Source organism: Panulirus ornatus, chromosome 1 (assembly GCF_036320965.1).
Source record: "Panulirus ornatus isolate Po-2019 chromosome 1, ASM3632096v1, whole genome shotgun sequence".
Classification (NCBI taxonomy): Eukaryota; Metazoa; Arthropoda; class Malacostraca; order Decapoda; family Palinuridae; genus Panulirus; species Panulirus ornatus.
The window spans coordinates 22,272,878-22,287,923 of record NC_092224.1 but is presented as its reverse complement, the minus strand read 5'-3'; the positions used below and the strand labels follow the sequence as shown (position 1 = coordinate 22,287,923).

Below are 15,046 nucleotides of genomic sequence, written 5' to 3'. Positions count from 1 at the left end.
CTCGAGTCGAAAGCCTATTCACCAGCGTTCCCATAGTAGACACCACCATCGACATCATCTGCGGAAACGTATGCGACCAGCCAGAGCTCACCTCGCCAAGCATCCCACACGCCACCCTACGGTAAGTTTTGACAGTCTGCACTACACTGGCTCCATTCCGGCACAGACTGCACCCTGTACTGGCAGATAAAAGTGGCCAGGAACTCACCACTAGAGGACGCCTTTGTTGCATTCTACATGTGTCGCCTTGAAAACAGTGTTCAACAAGAAGACTCTTTACGCCCATCTACGCACTGCAGATACGTCGATGACACTTAGGTAGTCGTCAGAGATGAGACACGACTCGACCACCTTCAACGACAGTGGAAGAGAACTCTGCTCCTGAGATTCAATCCTAAACTGAGCGTCAGCTACAAGGTGACATGTCAGCAACAAGGTGACATTCTTAGATATCATGGTGAACGGCAGCGCAGACGGCTACGTAACCTTCATTCACAAGAAACCGACAGAGTTCGGCCATTGTTGACAAGCAATTAGTGAATATCTCGAACGCAGTCAAACTGAGTTATCAACACTCTGTTGCACCGAGCATACAAGACTACATCACACTGGCATATCATCCACAAAGAAACTGTGTGTGTTCAACAGACCTTTATCAGCAACGGCTACAGGAACTCCAGCTTCATCACACAACTGAAATACTTCATCCAAAACAAGCTCACTGCAGCGGACACTACACACAACACAACAAGAACACAAACTACATTGCTGCATCCAGATGCTATCAGCATACAAGACAGATGTAGTAGCTGTAGTAGTCGTGTCTTGGGCTGTGTTTTGTGTGTTGTTCCTTGATGATTAATGCGTCGGGGTTGATGTGTAGACATCGTCGCCAGGTACATGAGGCAAGCAGCATAAGACAGATAAGGTCAAGTTGGTCATCTACTACAGAAACAAACTGAAAAAAAATATGCAACCTCATCTTGAGCCACCAGCTAGACAAACACAAGACATCACAAGAATCCAACATAGTTTATGAATTCAAATGTCAACATGGAAGCTGTGAGTTCTTACTAGCATGACCTACGTGGGAGGCACAACCGTTACACTATCCAGAAGACTTCCCCTACTTCCCCAAGAAGACTTTTCTCAAACTACATGACACCAAGAAGCATAAGTGCCCTCACACGAGAGACGATTGTTAAATTTAAAAGGATTCTGCACCTTGAACAAGATACAAGATTCTTACACATGCCAGAAGAATTAATTATGAAGGAACAACAAACAGAACACAGACCAAGACAGACTACGACAGCTACACGCCCCATCATCACGTTACAACCAGTGAGCGTTCAGCGCTACATGTACCTCCACCTGCTAGTACGTGTTTCATCCAGCTTACCCGCAGGCATTCCCAGCTGCTCCACAGACCTCTTAACACACTATTGAAGATGGTATGATAAATTCAAATAGAGAATTTGAGACAACTTACTCATCCATATATGAAGATATTTGAGAACTTGAAAATTTCAGAAATAATCTAATAAAAAGAAACATATATCTCATTTTAAGAGTATATATATATATATATATATATATATATATATATATATATATATATATATATATATATATGAGTGAGAATGTGTAAGTCCTCCGTGGCAGGAGAGGCAGTAAACAAACTTGGGATAAGAGGATTTTGTAGTTACCTTTACGTGGCCGTGTGAGCCTCGCAGGTTTTCTGGGCGAGACAGTCTTCTGTTGTTGGAGGGACAATGTTTTGTTGGCGCGACAGTGTTTGGTTGTTGGCAGGACGATGTTTTGCTTCGTGCAACAAGCACAGCCAGGTTGAAGGGATAAACACACGAAGGTATTGTTATTGCGTTGATAATTCAAAATATTGTAGAATTTCTTGTGTAATGTTTTGGTGTCTTGGGAGCAAATCATGACAGTGGTTTCTGTAGGCGCAGCCATATCCAGAGTGACACTTTCTTGCATGTGAAGGAAGAAAGGTAAAAGTATTTCGTACAGTTGTACATCTACATACGCGTCACGTACTTATATAAGACAAAAGTCTAGTTTCAAAAAAACTAGCAGTTAAACGCTTCAACAGTACACTGGATTACATTAGCAAGATGATAGAGGATCTGATTGTCGATAATAAGATTATCAGTTAAAAGACAGCAAAGGTTATCAGTTACCAATAGTATTTCGTATTCCTAATGCATAAGTCATTTCTGTGGTTAGAATTGATCAAAGCTTTGTATACATCCCGTATCAAGGCGTCAGTCTGGGTTCCGTTCTAAAAGTGAGAAAAAAAATATACAGTGGACTCGGAAGATCACTGAAATGTATGATGATACGCAGGGGGAAATCATGGCGTGCACGGTCTGATCCAGGTCGTGATGGACCACGCGAGCTGGAGATCAGGCAGCCAGAATACTGAGGCACCGTGGTGGTGGAGTGTGTGACGGAGGAGGGAAGGTAAAGCAAGGCAAGGAACGGTACTCACGGACGGGGACAGCACGTAGAACAAGGACCGAAAAGCGATGTTTCAAGACGGATGGAAGCGACATTAGCAAATGTATGAGGAAATTTTTCTTGACTAAAAAGAAAAAAAAGAATACAGTTGTGTCGTGACTGTTGTGTTTGTGGAACAAGGTTGGCAGTGGACCAGGCAAGACGGACAGGACCTGCAGCACAACCAGTAGGACCAAAACATAACCAGTCTGGACCAAAATATAATCTGGCTGGACCAGCAGCATAACCAGGCGGGACCGGCGGCATTACCGGACAAAACACTCATTGCGATCCATAGAAATTTCGTCGACCATGAAGACTGGTGCAACAAAGACCCATTCCCTGCAGGAGATGTTATAAGGCTTCCAGTCGTTCCAGGTCTTCCTGCTGGAGCGGATGAAGGTCGCGGGCTTCCTGGCAATATGGATGAATGTTGCTGCGCTTCCGGTAGTAGGGAGTGAAGGTCGAGGAAATGTAAGAACTATTACAGTGGTCCAGGGTTTGTATTGTTGTCCAAAGGCCAGAACATCCGGACTATGTATCGATGATTCAAGATATCAAACTCGAATATTACTTCGTTTCTTGACAATGTACGTTGCGATCCGGAGTTTCAGGCTATTTAGGTGATGGTCTAAGGTTTTTTGGTACTGTAGGGATGGTCCAGTGTTTCCATGTGATAATGGGCGGTGATCCAGGGCTTTAGGTTCGATGCTTGCATGTAATGTTGATGCCAGTTCTTTGTTTCAAGGCAGTATAAGTGATAATCGTCATGGCTGGTGATTTAATCAGTGTAGATAGCCGGGACTTTCATGTGGTATAATTGATGCTACAAAGCTTCCAGGCAGTGTAGATGAGGGGTCCACTTCCCCCATGCAATGAAGGTGACGGTCCATGGCTTCCAGGCAATGTAGCCGAGGGTTCATTTCCTGCAGGCAATCCAGATGATGGTTCCATGGCTTTCAGTCAGAGTAGGTGAGGATCCAGTTCTCATAGGCAGCGTAGGCAGTAGTTTGAGGATTAGAGGCAATTCGATGTGATGATGTAAGCAATCTGGATGAAGGTCCATGGATTCCAGGCGTTGGAATTGATTACATACAGCTTTCATTTGATTAAGATATTAAGTAAGAACTTAACAGGCTTGGAGATGCAGTTGTAGGGTTTCCAGACGGGTTTATAATAGGCCTGTGAAACAATGTAGACCTTGAAGCAGCGGTTAATGTTTTGATGAACTTTAGATATGGACAGCTTCCGGACGGATGATGCAGAAACCTCTTGACTAAATGGTATAATATACGTAAGATAGAGGAGAGGAAGAGGAGTTGTGGAACTATGAGAGTCACTACAACACATCCTTGCTTAGATATCACAAATGATGTTGGAATGTTACCAGGAAACTGTTCTGTGATTTTTTTGTTAAGGAATATGGCGTGTGTGCTGCAGAGGGCTATTGGGACGCTAAGGGGGTAAACTTTGGCAGTCGAGTTGTTCCACACAAGAAAAGCTTCAGACAGAGGAAACAACGCCGCGCCACAGATAATAAGGGCAGTCCTCAGGATAATATTGGGACCAGGAAGGAAGAGTGTAACGGTGGACTACCAAGTGTTGCTGGATATAAAGAAATAAACCAAACAGTGTTGAGAACGTCGAGCTCCGCAGCAGAAAAGAGTGTTAAACAGGCAGTCTTTGCGCACATACAAATATGGAGGTTAGTCTGTAATCAAGTGGACGAAAAATTTAGACTATTGTCTCGAAGATTGTATGATGTACTGACGTGATTTTCCCCGTGGTTTTTGTCATCCATAGTAACTGGAGGGGGCCATCAGAGACAGTAGGGGTTAGAATATATTTGGAGGCACGGTAGACGTGTCCTACTAAAATTGTGGTTGATGGTGGTGTGGATGGCGGTGGACCATCTCTGGAGGTTTGGGAAATAGAATATTGTTCTTTAAAGGCGACGAATTCGGGAAAGCTGTTGTTGAAGCTGACGCTTTTGGTACGGTCGTCCCCATACGTCTAATCAGGTGGGTGTCCGTTAAGGTATCGTCTATAAAGGAGAAAGCACAAGAGCCATACCTCTGTGGCCTGCGATATGCTAGGGGCTAGAGAGGAGGGACGTTTCTCGTAAGAGGCTTACCGCATCCAAGGGCAGAGTAGTACAGAGTTTCATAGATAACTCGGTGTGTGTGTGTAGTGACAGGTTGTGTATTGACGTAGTGTGACTGTCTTGTGACTTTAAAGTTCATGTGCTGAGTCTAGGGTTGTGAGAAGGCAGATGTTGTCAAGGTCGGGGAGTCTCCAGCAGATAGTGGCCGTGTGGTTATTCACAAGCTAAAGAGGTGATCAACGCAGGTATTGGAAAACGTCTCCCTGTTCACACCGCTTAGCTTTCTCAGAGTCCCGTATTACTGTGTGTGACTACGTACTTGTAACTGATTATTTATACTGTGTGGAGAGGGAGTTTTACACGTTTGGGTACCCTATCCCTTCCAAATTCTCTCCTATCATGCATTATTTTTTTTACCTATTTACATTATCTTCATTCACTTTGTGTGTGTGTGTGTGTGTGTGTGTGTGTGTGTATGTGGTCCTAGCCAATAGCTACCATTCATCGGGCTCGTGAGAACAGATTACGTATGTCGACATAGATTATACTGTACTCGCGGCTGATAATGATATACCAGGTCCATTCTAGCCGGGATTTTAGCTCTTGTTTACTGCCTCTGAAAGCATTCAATTAGCAAGTTAATCATGATCTGTTCTTAATTAAGTGGCATTTTCGCCTGCAGTAAATAGTCTTAAAATGTGGTTTTTAATTGATTTCATTATTGCGAGTGGGTACATAAATTGAGCAATTATATGTAATAACGAAGAGCATTAGTTTCCAATTAAGGTCATTATCCACATCTGACAGGTAAACATGTGCCATGAATAATGAGAATTAATTTCATGTATTACGATGAGTCGATTAAACTGACCTCACACCTCTCGACGGATGTCAACCAAGAACTGTAAGGAGTTGACTGTATTTCATAAGTGTTGAACTGTTATTTACGTCTTGGGGTTGACATGAATTACGTACCGAAGTAAATGAGGCATGCAAGTGTGTGTGTGTGTGTGTGTGTGTGTGTGTGTGTGTGTGTGTGTGTGTGTGTGTGTGTGTAAGAGAGTCACTGGAGCAACGTTGTAGGGAAATTGTCTGGAGCCACAGCCGTGAGTGATGTCCATCAGACCACTGCTACAAGCACTGGGAGGTTTGGGTCACAACAGAGAGCGCTGTCTCTTCGTGAGAGAAGAGACCCGTCTCGCTGGTCACACCCAGAAGAGTTGTCTCTTTAAGGTCACACCCAGAGCAGTCCGTCTCGAGCGTCACGCCCGAAAGAGATGTCTCGCGTTTCACACAGATTTGTCTCGTCCTGATATAACACTTCTCACAGTGTGGCAGTAAGACTGTCAAACTGTAGCTGTACCTTTGATATTATTTCATAAACTTGAAATTATTCATTCGAAGCTGAGGATCAGGATATATGACATCCACGTGAGCTGTGGAGCGCGTAGATGGAAGTCTGGTATCACTAAATGGTTGAATTTCCTCCCCCTCACACAGCGAGAAGGTTAGCTTTGTAACCTCCACACAGCTAGAAGGTTAGCTTTGTAACCTTCACACAGCTAGAAGGCTAGCTTTGTAACCTCCACACAGCTAGAAGGTTAGCTTTGTAACCTTCACACAGCTAGAAGGTTAGCTTTGGTACATTGATGTCGCTTAGCTTTCCTCAGAAAGCTAGAAGGGTAGATTTGTGCTTCCCTAACATCTCGAGAATGGTAGCTTTGCTGTACGTGTGTCGATAAAAGGTTGTAGCTGCTCTGCCAAAGTGTCCTTCGACACCCCTGACATGCTTGTCGAAGCACAGGTTTGTAGTCATGTGGGTTTATGGCTCGTAGAGGCATATCCTTGTAGCTTATACTAACGTGTGCTTGTGGCTTATAGAACCGTATTCTTGTAGCATGTGCAGACATAATTGGACGAGGGAGGTTGTAGACGCACCTAGAATTACTCGCATTCGAAGGTTATCCAACCAAGACCCATACATACGTGGACAGCATAAGGTCAGGGAAATCATTACTAGCAGGAAGGCACTTGTGACAGACCTTAACGCGGCCTGCCAGGTCTCATGACACTGTACAGGAGCCTGCAGATCCTCCTGTTCTCTGTGCATCTCTTACGACGACTGTTCCAGTCACTGTCCAAGCATGTCACTGCCACCCCTCTAGCACTGTCCACTGCTACTTGTGAGTGTCCTCCCTGACGCTGCCTTCATTATCACTGTGTTCCTCGTCACTGCTCTCTCCGTCACTGTCTTCCGTATCTCAGACCTCTCCGTCACTATCCTCCCTCGTCGCTCTGTGTGTGTGTGTGTGTGTGTGTGTACCAGGGGCTGAGCCAGGCAGTGTGGGCGAGCGTGGGATTCGAAGCGGATTGTCTGGCCCTCCGTAAAAAAGGCTGAAACTCTAATTATCTTACGCCACCTTGTTAAGCTTGTCACTGTTGTGGTTGGCCGTCACTGTTGTGGTTGGTTGTCAGTGTTGTGGTTGGCCGTCACTGCTGTGGTTGGCTGTCACTGCTGTGATCGGTTGTCACTGCTAGAGGTTTCTGTCCATGGTTCTCGCTGTTAGGGAGGCTGTTGCTGTGGCTATCACTGCTTGCGATTGCTGTCACTGTGAGTGACTGTCACTGCTGGGGTGTTTGTCGCTGAGCTGCTTAGGATTGCTGTCATTGTGGTTGTCACTGCTGGGCGTGCTTGTCCCTGTGGTTCTCACTGCCGGAGGGGTTGCAGTCACCGTGGTTTTCACCGTTGTGGGTGGTTGTCACTGTACCTGTCACTGCTTAAATTCCAATACAGCTGAAGGTAGTGACTGCTGGCTGTCACTGCTTGGCTCTCTGATAGTGTTGCCATCATGTAGGTAGCCATTTCAGAGCCTTTCCCAATAACTGTGACCTGGCACATTTCAAAAGAAAGGTTTTTCACTTTCACGAAAATTCGTAAATAAGTTTCCCTCTTGTCTTTTTTTGCCGTTTCATAATAATACTCTTTATATTTCAATTAAAGCCCGGCCTTGATGTGGGATTTTGTCCGTGACTGGAGCCTTCAACATAAAAACTCTCTCTCTCTCTCTCTCTCTCTCTCTCTCTCTCTCTCTCTCTCTCTCTCTCTCTCTCTCTCTCTCTCTCTCTCTCTCTCTCTCTCTCTCTCTCACACACACACACACACACACACACACACACACACACACACACACACACACGAGTGTAGTACTCCTTCTCTGTACTGTACAGATAGGTAATACACTCTGGTCACATTGGCGTCTTATCTTCAAGCTGTAGACGCTGACACCAGGGGAGGAGAATGTGTTGGTGATACTTGCCAAAACGTTAGGAAGACAAGTGATACGTTAACATCTGAACACGACGGTACGACCCTTCAGCACGACCTTCGTCTATGACGGGACGACCCTAGACAAACACGTTATGGTGGCTTGTGGTTCGACCTTACCCCTTATTGGTCATTTCAAAGGCCAAGCCATCGCACCGAAGGGTCGTAACTTCGTGCTCCCTGGACGTACCGTCGTATTCGGATGTCCCACGTATTAAGCAGTGTGAAAGATACTCACTCGTCAACTGTACTGGTATTATCATAACGTCATTGAAACATCATACATTCGTGACACCAGAGGATGAGAAGTTATGATAGCATTGCTTACCTGTTGATCATAGACTTCTGAACTTGCCAACTGTAGTTAAATGTATTCTGAACCTTGAAGAACGAAGTTACCCTGTAGTTAACTTTATTACAGACCAGTAGTTCTTGCTTTACGTGTTTGATCTACGTAATTCAATATAAAGAAATTTTGCATATGGTCCTGCCACAGGTGGCCAGTCCCTACTATACTGGCTACCAGAATGTATCACTCGAAATACACACTGGAACACACTAGACGGGAGGGAGGCTCACGCTGCACATTGTGATGATCCTCTGAACATTTCGCCAAGCCATCATGGTCGAGTTCTTGCCTGCTTGCTGGACAACGTCTCAAGTCCTTAATGGAAATTGCTTTTTTAAGTTACGTTGATGTGATGATAGACGCAATCCGATGCTTTATTCACGGCTTAGATAATCGGAGAACAGATAATTATCGCAACCAAATATGCCTTTGCTCATGTAAACCGGTCACATATACGTAAAGGGAATACGTGGGCGTTTTGAAGGTAATTAGTTGTCCAAACTTTGTCGGTGATTGCCATGGCTCCGTGGGCGGCTACAGAGACTTCGAAGTCTGATATTTAGACGTGAGTGGGCGGCGATGCCGGCTGCGTGGGCGGCTGTCAAGATTTGTTAGCGGTGGTTCTGGGATGGTGGGGCTGCAGGCTGGCCTCCCAGCAGGCTGGCTGACCCCGACTTCGATGGTCTCTCGCCTGCCTCAGGAGGTGGCTTGGCTCACATTTCTGACCGCAGAACTTTGTGACTGACAGGAATTGGGTTCCATGTTGATCTCTTCTGCCTCACAGTAGCGCGGCTGTGGAGGTTGGAGTTGATGGTACGAAGGCACGATGGTACAGTCCTCTCGAAGACGGGGGTACGAGGGCACGATGGTACAGTCCTCTCGAGGACGCCATCATACCCGAAGGTCAGGGGCGTCGTTCTCGAGGCGGTTTGGCGTGTATGTGAATATTTCGTGTCGGAGGAAATGTATCGCTGACCCTTTAGCGCTCCAACACGGCTGGTCGTCCTGTCGTTCCCAACCCACAGTAACTGTATATCTCGCCTCTTCCAACCCACACTCCCTGGATGTCTCCCTCCTAAACTATAGAACACTTCACCTGCTCTTTCTCCAAACAGCTGCATCCTGTTTCCTTTAAAACCCAAAAGCTTCCCACCTCGTAAGATACTCTTAGTCAGTATATATATATTTCTTTCCTTCATACTATTCGCCATTTCCCGCGTTAGCGAGGTAGCGTTAAGAACAGAGGGCTGGGCCTTTGAGGGAATATCTTCACCTGGCCCCCTTCTCTGTTCCTTCTTTTGTGTGTATATATATATATATATATATCCTTTGATGTACCAAGTTCTCCATAGGGAGCCTTTAGTATTGATAAACAATGGGTTCTCGGGTAAGGATCAGGATATTTTGATCCCTCTTTATATGTTCTCTCGAAGTTGTTGAACATTTGCTCATCAATGTGGGCTGCCAGCCGGGGCCTCTCTTCTCGTTTTTCCATCTGATACGATTTTTGATTGATGGGGGTGGGAAGGGGGAGACACTGGGCTATGTATGTATGTGTGTGTGTGTGTGTGTGTGTTATTATCATTACTATAGTTTCGTTTTCTTACATAATTGCTGTTCATCATCATTGTTATTACCATAACTTTCCTTATTAGCAATATCATTATTACTGTTAAATGATACTCTCGGGTCTGGTTAAGCCACGTTCCGATAGATATGGCGCCTAAGAATAGAAAACTCTATTACACACTGTATACTTCTGTTGCGTTACCGGACTCTGCCTGCATGAGGTTGCGCCTTTGGTAAAAAGTCATTTTCGGCGAGGGCGTATCATCTACGGACGGAAAACAACATAATGTCTTTGAGGAAATATCCACTTTAAAGGAGTCCTTCGTTTCCCTGCTGCTGTATGCAGCACAGCGTTGAATATGAAGGAGCCTCGTAAAAGGGGTCCTGGGGAAATAGAATTGAAATCCTCCCTTCTTGTATTACTTTCCAATAGAGGGAACAAAGAGGGAACAAGGCATGGAGCCAGGTGAGGATTTTTCCGTCTAAGGCTTTGCCTTCTCGTGCGGGAAATGGCGAGCATGTATGACAAAGAAAAAATGCCATTTCATGTGTGGCGAGGTGGCGACAGAAATGGATGAAGGCAGCTAGTATGAATATGTACATGTGTATATATATATATATATATATATATATATATATATATATATATATATATATATATATATATATATGTGTGTGTGTGTGTCTGTGTATAAATATGTATATATACTTTTAAATGTATATGTGCGTGTGTGGGCGTTTATGTGTATATACATGTGTATGTGGGTGGGTTGAGCCATTCCTCGTCTGTTCCCTTGCTCTACCTCGCTAACGCTTCAGTGTCACAAATAAGGTTGAGAGAAAGTTTAACATGATGCCACCACAGGGAACCCAGGGGTAATAAACGGCTGTATAGCACCAGTGGAGGTGTCCAGGTAGACACACGCATCGAACCATCTCTGCCTCGCTTCATAAGCAGATCGTGTGTGTAAGTTATTCACCGTACAGAGATAGTGTGTTAATTTAGTTTACGAGTTTGCATATAGTGGGCAGATGATATCTTTCTTTTACATGGATTTTTCTGTAATAGAGATGACTTATGATTATGAAAATTTTGATTCCTATGGCTACTGATCGAGACTAAGACTGAAAATTTGAAAATAGACATGAAATGTATAACATACGTGTCGAATATACAGTATTTCAGGTATGAAATGTACAACACTGGTCTGAATTGTATAACACTGGTGAAAAATTCATGACGTGGCTGTGTGGTGTATTACAGCGATGAAAAACGTATAATACAAATGCGATTTTTATGACATAGGTGTAAAATGTATTGAATAGATGTAAAAAATGTATGGCGTCGGTGTGGAGCGTACAGCATGGGTGTAAAACAACTTTATAATGATTCTGCCTCTACGTCAGCAGCTGAATACCTGTGTGTGTGTGTGTGTGTGTGTGTGTGTGTGTGTGTGTGTGTGTTCAAAAGCAAATGATATTAAGAATGAAGGACGAGACCATTAGCGCTGTGCCTCAGATGGCCTCCCCTGTGGCATGATGTGGTCGAAGCTTATCTCCACCGTCTCCCTTGACTGTGGTGGTCTGGGAAACTAAATATTTACATGCAGAGAGGACTGTGGCCTGGCCAACCAGGGCTGCCAGGGAATGAAGAGGAGGAGGAGGAGCAGCAGCCGAGTTTAATGGGACTGGCAGCGGGTAATTACCGCAGTTTGTTGTGGTGAGGATCTCCGTCGTTTGTTGTGGTGGAGATCTCCGTCGTTTGTTGTGGTGGAGATCTCCGTCGTTTGTTGTGGTGGAGATCTCCGTCGTTTGTTGTGGTGGAGATCTCCGTCGTTTGTTGTGGTGATCTCCGTCGTTTGTTGTGGTGGAGATCTCCGTCGTTTGTTGTGGTGGAGATCCCCGTCGTTTGGTGTGGTGGAGATCTCCGTCGTTTGTTGTGGTGGAGATCCCCGTCGTTTGGTGTGGTGGAGATCCCCGTCGTTTGGTGTGGTGGAGATCGTCGTTTGTTGTGGTGGAGATCTCCGTCGTTTGTTGTGGTGGAGATCTCCGTCGTTCGTTGTGGTGGAGATCTCCGTCGTTTGTTGTGGTGGAGATCTCCATCGTTCGTTGTGGTGGAGATCTCCGTCGTTTGTTCTACGGGAGATCTCCATCTTTTGTTCTGAAGTTCTTGGACGTATATTTTCTCTTGGGTTAGGTCTTCGTCGTTTTCTTCTGGGGAACGACATCTCCGTTTGTTTTGAGAGTAGACTTTACCATGATGGTGATCACAGTGTGTTCGAGAGGTGGCCTCCTTCCAGGGCGGCCCATGTGCGTGCTGAACCTGGCCTGGAAGCTCGGTATGTTTTCCAGTATATATATCTACCCCAGAGTAGCCAGTTGCCTCATCATCCATGATTATGTGACTGAGCAAAGGTAACGTACTTAACTGTCTTCAAGACAGCGGCACGACCCTGAAACGAAACTACATAACCCGTAAACATAACGGGACAATCCCTAAACAAGACGGCACAACCCATATACACGACGGTACAACCCAGTGAACAAGACGGTATTACCCCTCTCACTACGACGGTACAACCCTTGAACACGACGGTACACCCCTTGAACATGACGGTACAACCCTTGAACACGACGGTACAACCCTTGAACATGACGGTACAACCCTTGAACACGATAATACGACCTTTAACGGGACGGTACGTTCCTTAGTTATAATGCCCTTGGGCCTTGTACCTGCACCTTAAAGGTCAGGTCAAAGGCCATGGCAAGGGTCGTAAAGCCTTACCCGAGAGTTGCCACAGTCATGCCTTAGAAGGCGACGTCTGTCCTTGGCGTCCTGATGCCTCGGGAGACGTGTGTGGGATTCGTATCTTGCCCGTCCTCTTCGTCCCTCAGCCTCCCTCTTGGCCACGGGAGGGGGATCATATTTACCCTAATGTTGGACACATTCCTTACCTTTCCTGAAAGTAATGGCGGTCAGCTTAAGGCTTCGCCATTACTTTATGAATAAGAATGTGCTTTACTATTTTTCCATCAGCTAGAATGGTCCTGTTTAATACAGAAGATACACGTATGTGTTACTTATTTTGTGTGTCTCGTCGTTCATCCTATAGCGACGATATCATCAGATGTAATTTTCCTGACCAAACTTCTCTTTCGCTTGGTCGTATCGGCTGGCTTCTACAGTGTTGATGTTCATCGCTAAATGTTCTGAAGTTCACTTTTAGCTTCAAGGAGGGAACTCTCTTTTTCGAATTGAGGACCTTATATATATATATATATATATATATATATATATATATATATATATATATATATATATATTCGTTCTTATAATGATGATAATGCTAGGATGAAATTAATTTCACTCAACAGGTTTGATAAGTAGATTCATTCATGTTAACTTTATTTACAAGTGGACTCTGTACTTAGGGATCTATCAAAAATCATATACCGTATATATATATATATATATATATATATATATATATATATATATATATATATATATATTTCATACTTGATCGCAGTTTTTCGCTTTAGCGAGGTAACACCAGGCACAGACAAAGAAAGGCTTTATCCGCTCACATCCATTCTTTAGCTGTCATGCACAAAAACCACAGCTCACTGTCCACAGCCAGGCCCCACAGACCTTCCCATGGATCCCCCACGGTTCCACACCAAATCTCAGCCACTATAAATGTCACCCACATCTAATCTCACCCACGCCTAATCAAGCGCTTTGAATCAGCCACATCCAGTGATGAATTAGGTATTCCATTTGACCCATTCCTTGAATCCATTATTTCATTCATTAACACGTCTGCAGAGAAAGTAAGAACCTTATCTTCAGAACCCATTTACTCCATTGTTCCTCTGATATACTGATGACACTTCCTCCAGTCGTGGGAGTCTTCCAGTCTACTGTATTAACTGGCGATTACCGTTCTAGCATGTTATGGGAGAGATGTGTGTGTATAGGTTGCTTAAATCTTGGCCACTTTTATCTGCTACATGATTATAGGTCATTGATAAACCATATCCAATACTGGTAGAATGTCAGTTACTGTGCATCACCTGTTAGTTCATGCCATATATTAGAGCAAAACACATACACACACACACACAAAAAGCTATGTGCCCTCACAACAACACAACCACACAGACAGACACACACATGCACACACTGACCCACAAGAGTGTCTGTCTGGTGCTGGCCTCTGATCACGTCTTCTTTACCCCAACAGTCGGCCGAGCACCAGAAAATCTGCTCCCAGAGGAAGTCGCCACCAGACCTGAGTAAAGTGGAAACTATGCCCAACATGGACATGCTGCGGTGGTTCATGGAGATCCCCTCGAACGGCGGTGGAGGTGGTGGCGGCGGGGCCTCCTTCGTGTTCATGGTGAGTACTTGTACCTTCCTGTAGAAGCAGCAGTAGAGCCAGAAACCTTCTACCTTAGGTTATACATAACTTAGTCATGTTTCGTAACGTGTGAGTAGCCTCGCCTCTTTAAGATAACTAGTTTACATTTGGAGCACGACTGTACGACCCCTGGTCAAGGCAACGACTCTACCACCCATAGGTAAGATTTGCCTGGCCTTAGCGATTCAATACCCAGGGTTCAATTGTCGTGCTCGAGAAGTTACGTGTAGTGATACAACCCTTTGAGAATGTTGCTTAGCCTGTGAAAATTACTCAGACTTCCCAAAATAAGGCTAATGATAGTAGGAGCTGCGATAAAGACTGATGATAATAGGACTCGTTAACCATAGAATTTGTCAACAATTCGGTAAGGATTCGATGTAAATCAAATCAAGTGATTGAAACGACATTTCAAGAGCAGCCGTCTCTTCGAGACCTAGGATGTAGAAGTAGTTCCCTCCTCTCCAGCAGGAGGAGCAAGGGAGGAATGGTGGGGCCTTTTCAGAGTGTCTCTGTAGGAGGACGATCTGAATGCTAATAAAAAGTCAGACGCTCGTTTTTGAAAGGGAAGGAACATCAGACTACAAGATTAGTTTTAGTTGGCATGATGGTAAAGACCTGGAGGCTCTGTATGAGCTGAGATGTCGTAGGGTCTGTATCGGTAAGGATGGTTGTAGGAAAGCTGGAATTGAAAGCAGAGTCGTGCAGAGGAGTATAACACTGAATGTATGATGAACATAAATTCACGCAAT

General features: G+C 44.7%; 1 protein-coding gene across 2 annotated transcripts in view; it reads left to right on the top strand.

The window, feature by feature from the left end:
- LOC139763053 (tyrosine-protein kinase receptor-like) overlaps positions 1-15,046 on the top strand; it is a 1,458,433-nt gene that overhangs the window by 1,095,130 nt on the left and 348,257 nt on the right. For both annotated transcript variants that reach the window (XM_071688765.1, XM_071688676.1), the window contains exon 16: positions 14,118-14,273. In XM_071688765.1, coding sequence (XP_071544866.1) covers positions 14,118-14,273 — 156 coding nt within the window. The remainder of the gene's footprint in view (positions 1-14,117; positions 14,274-15,046) is intronic.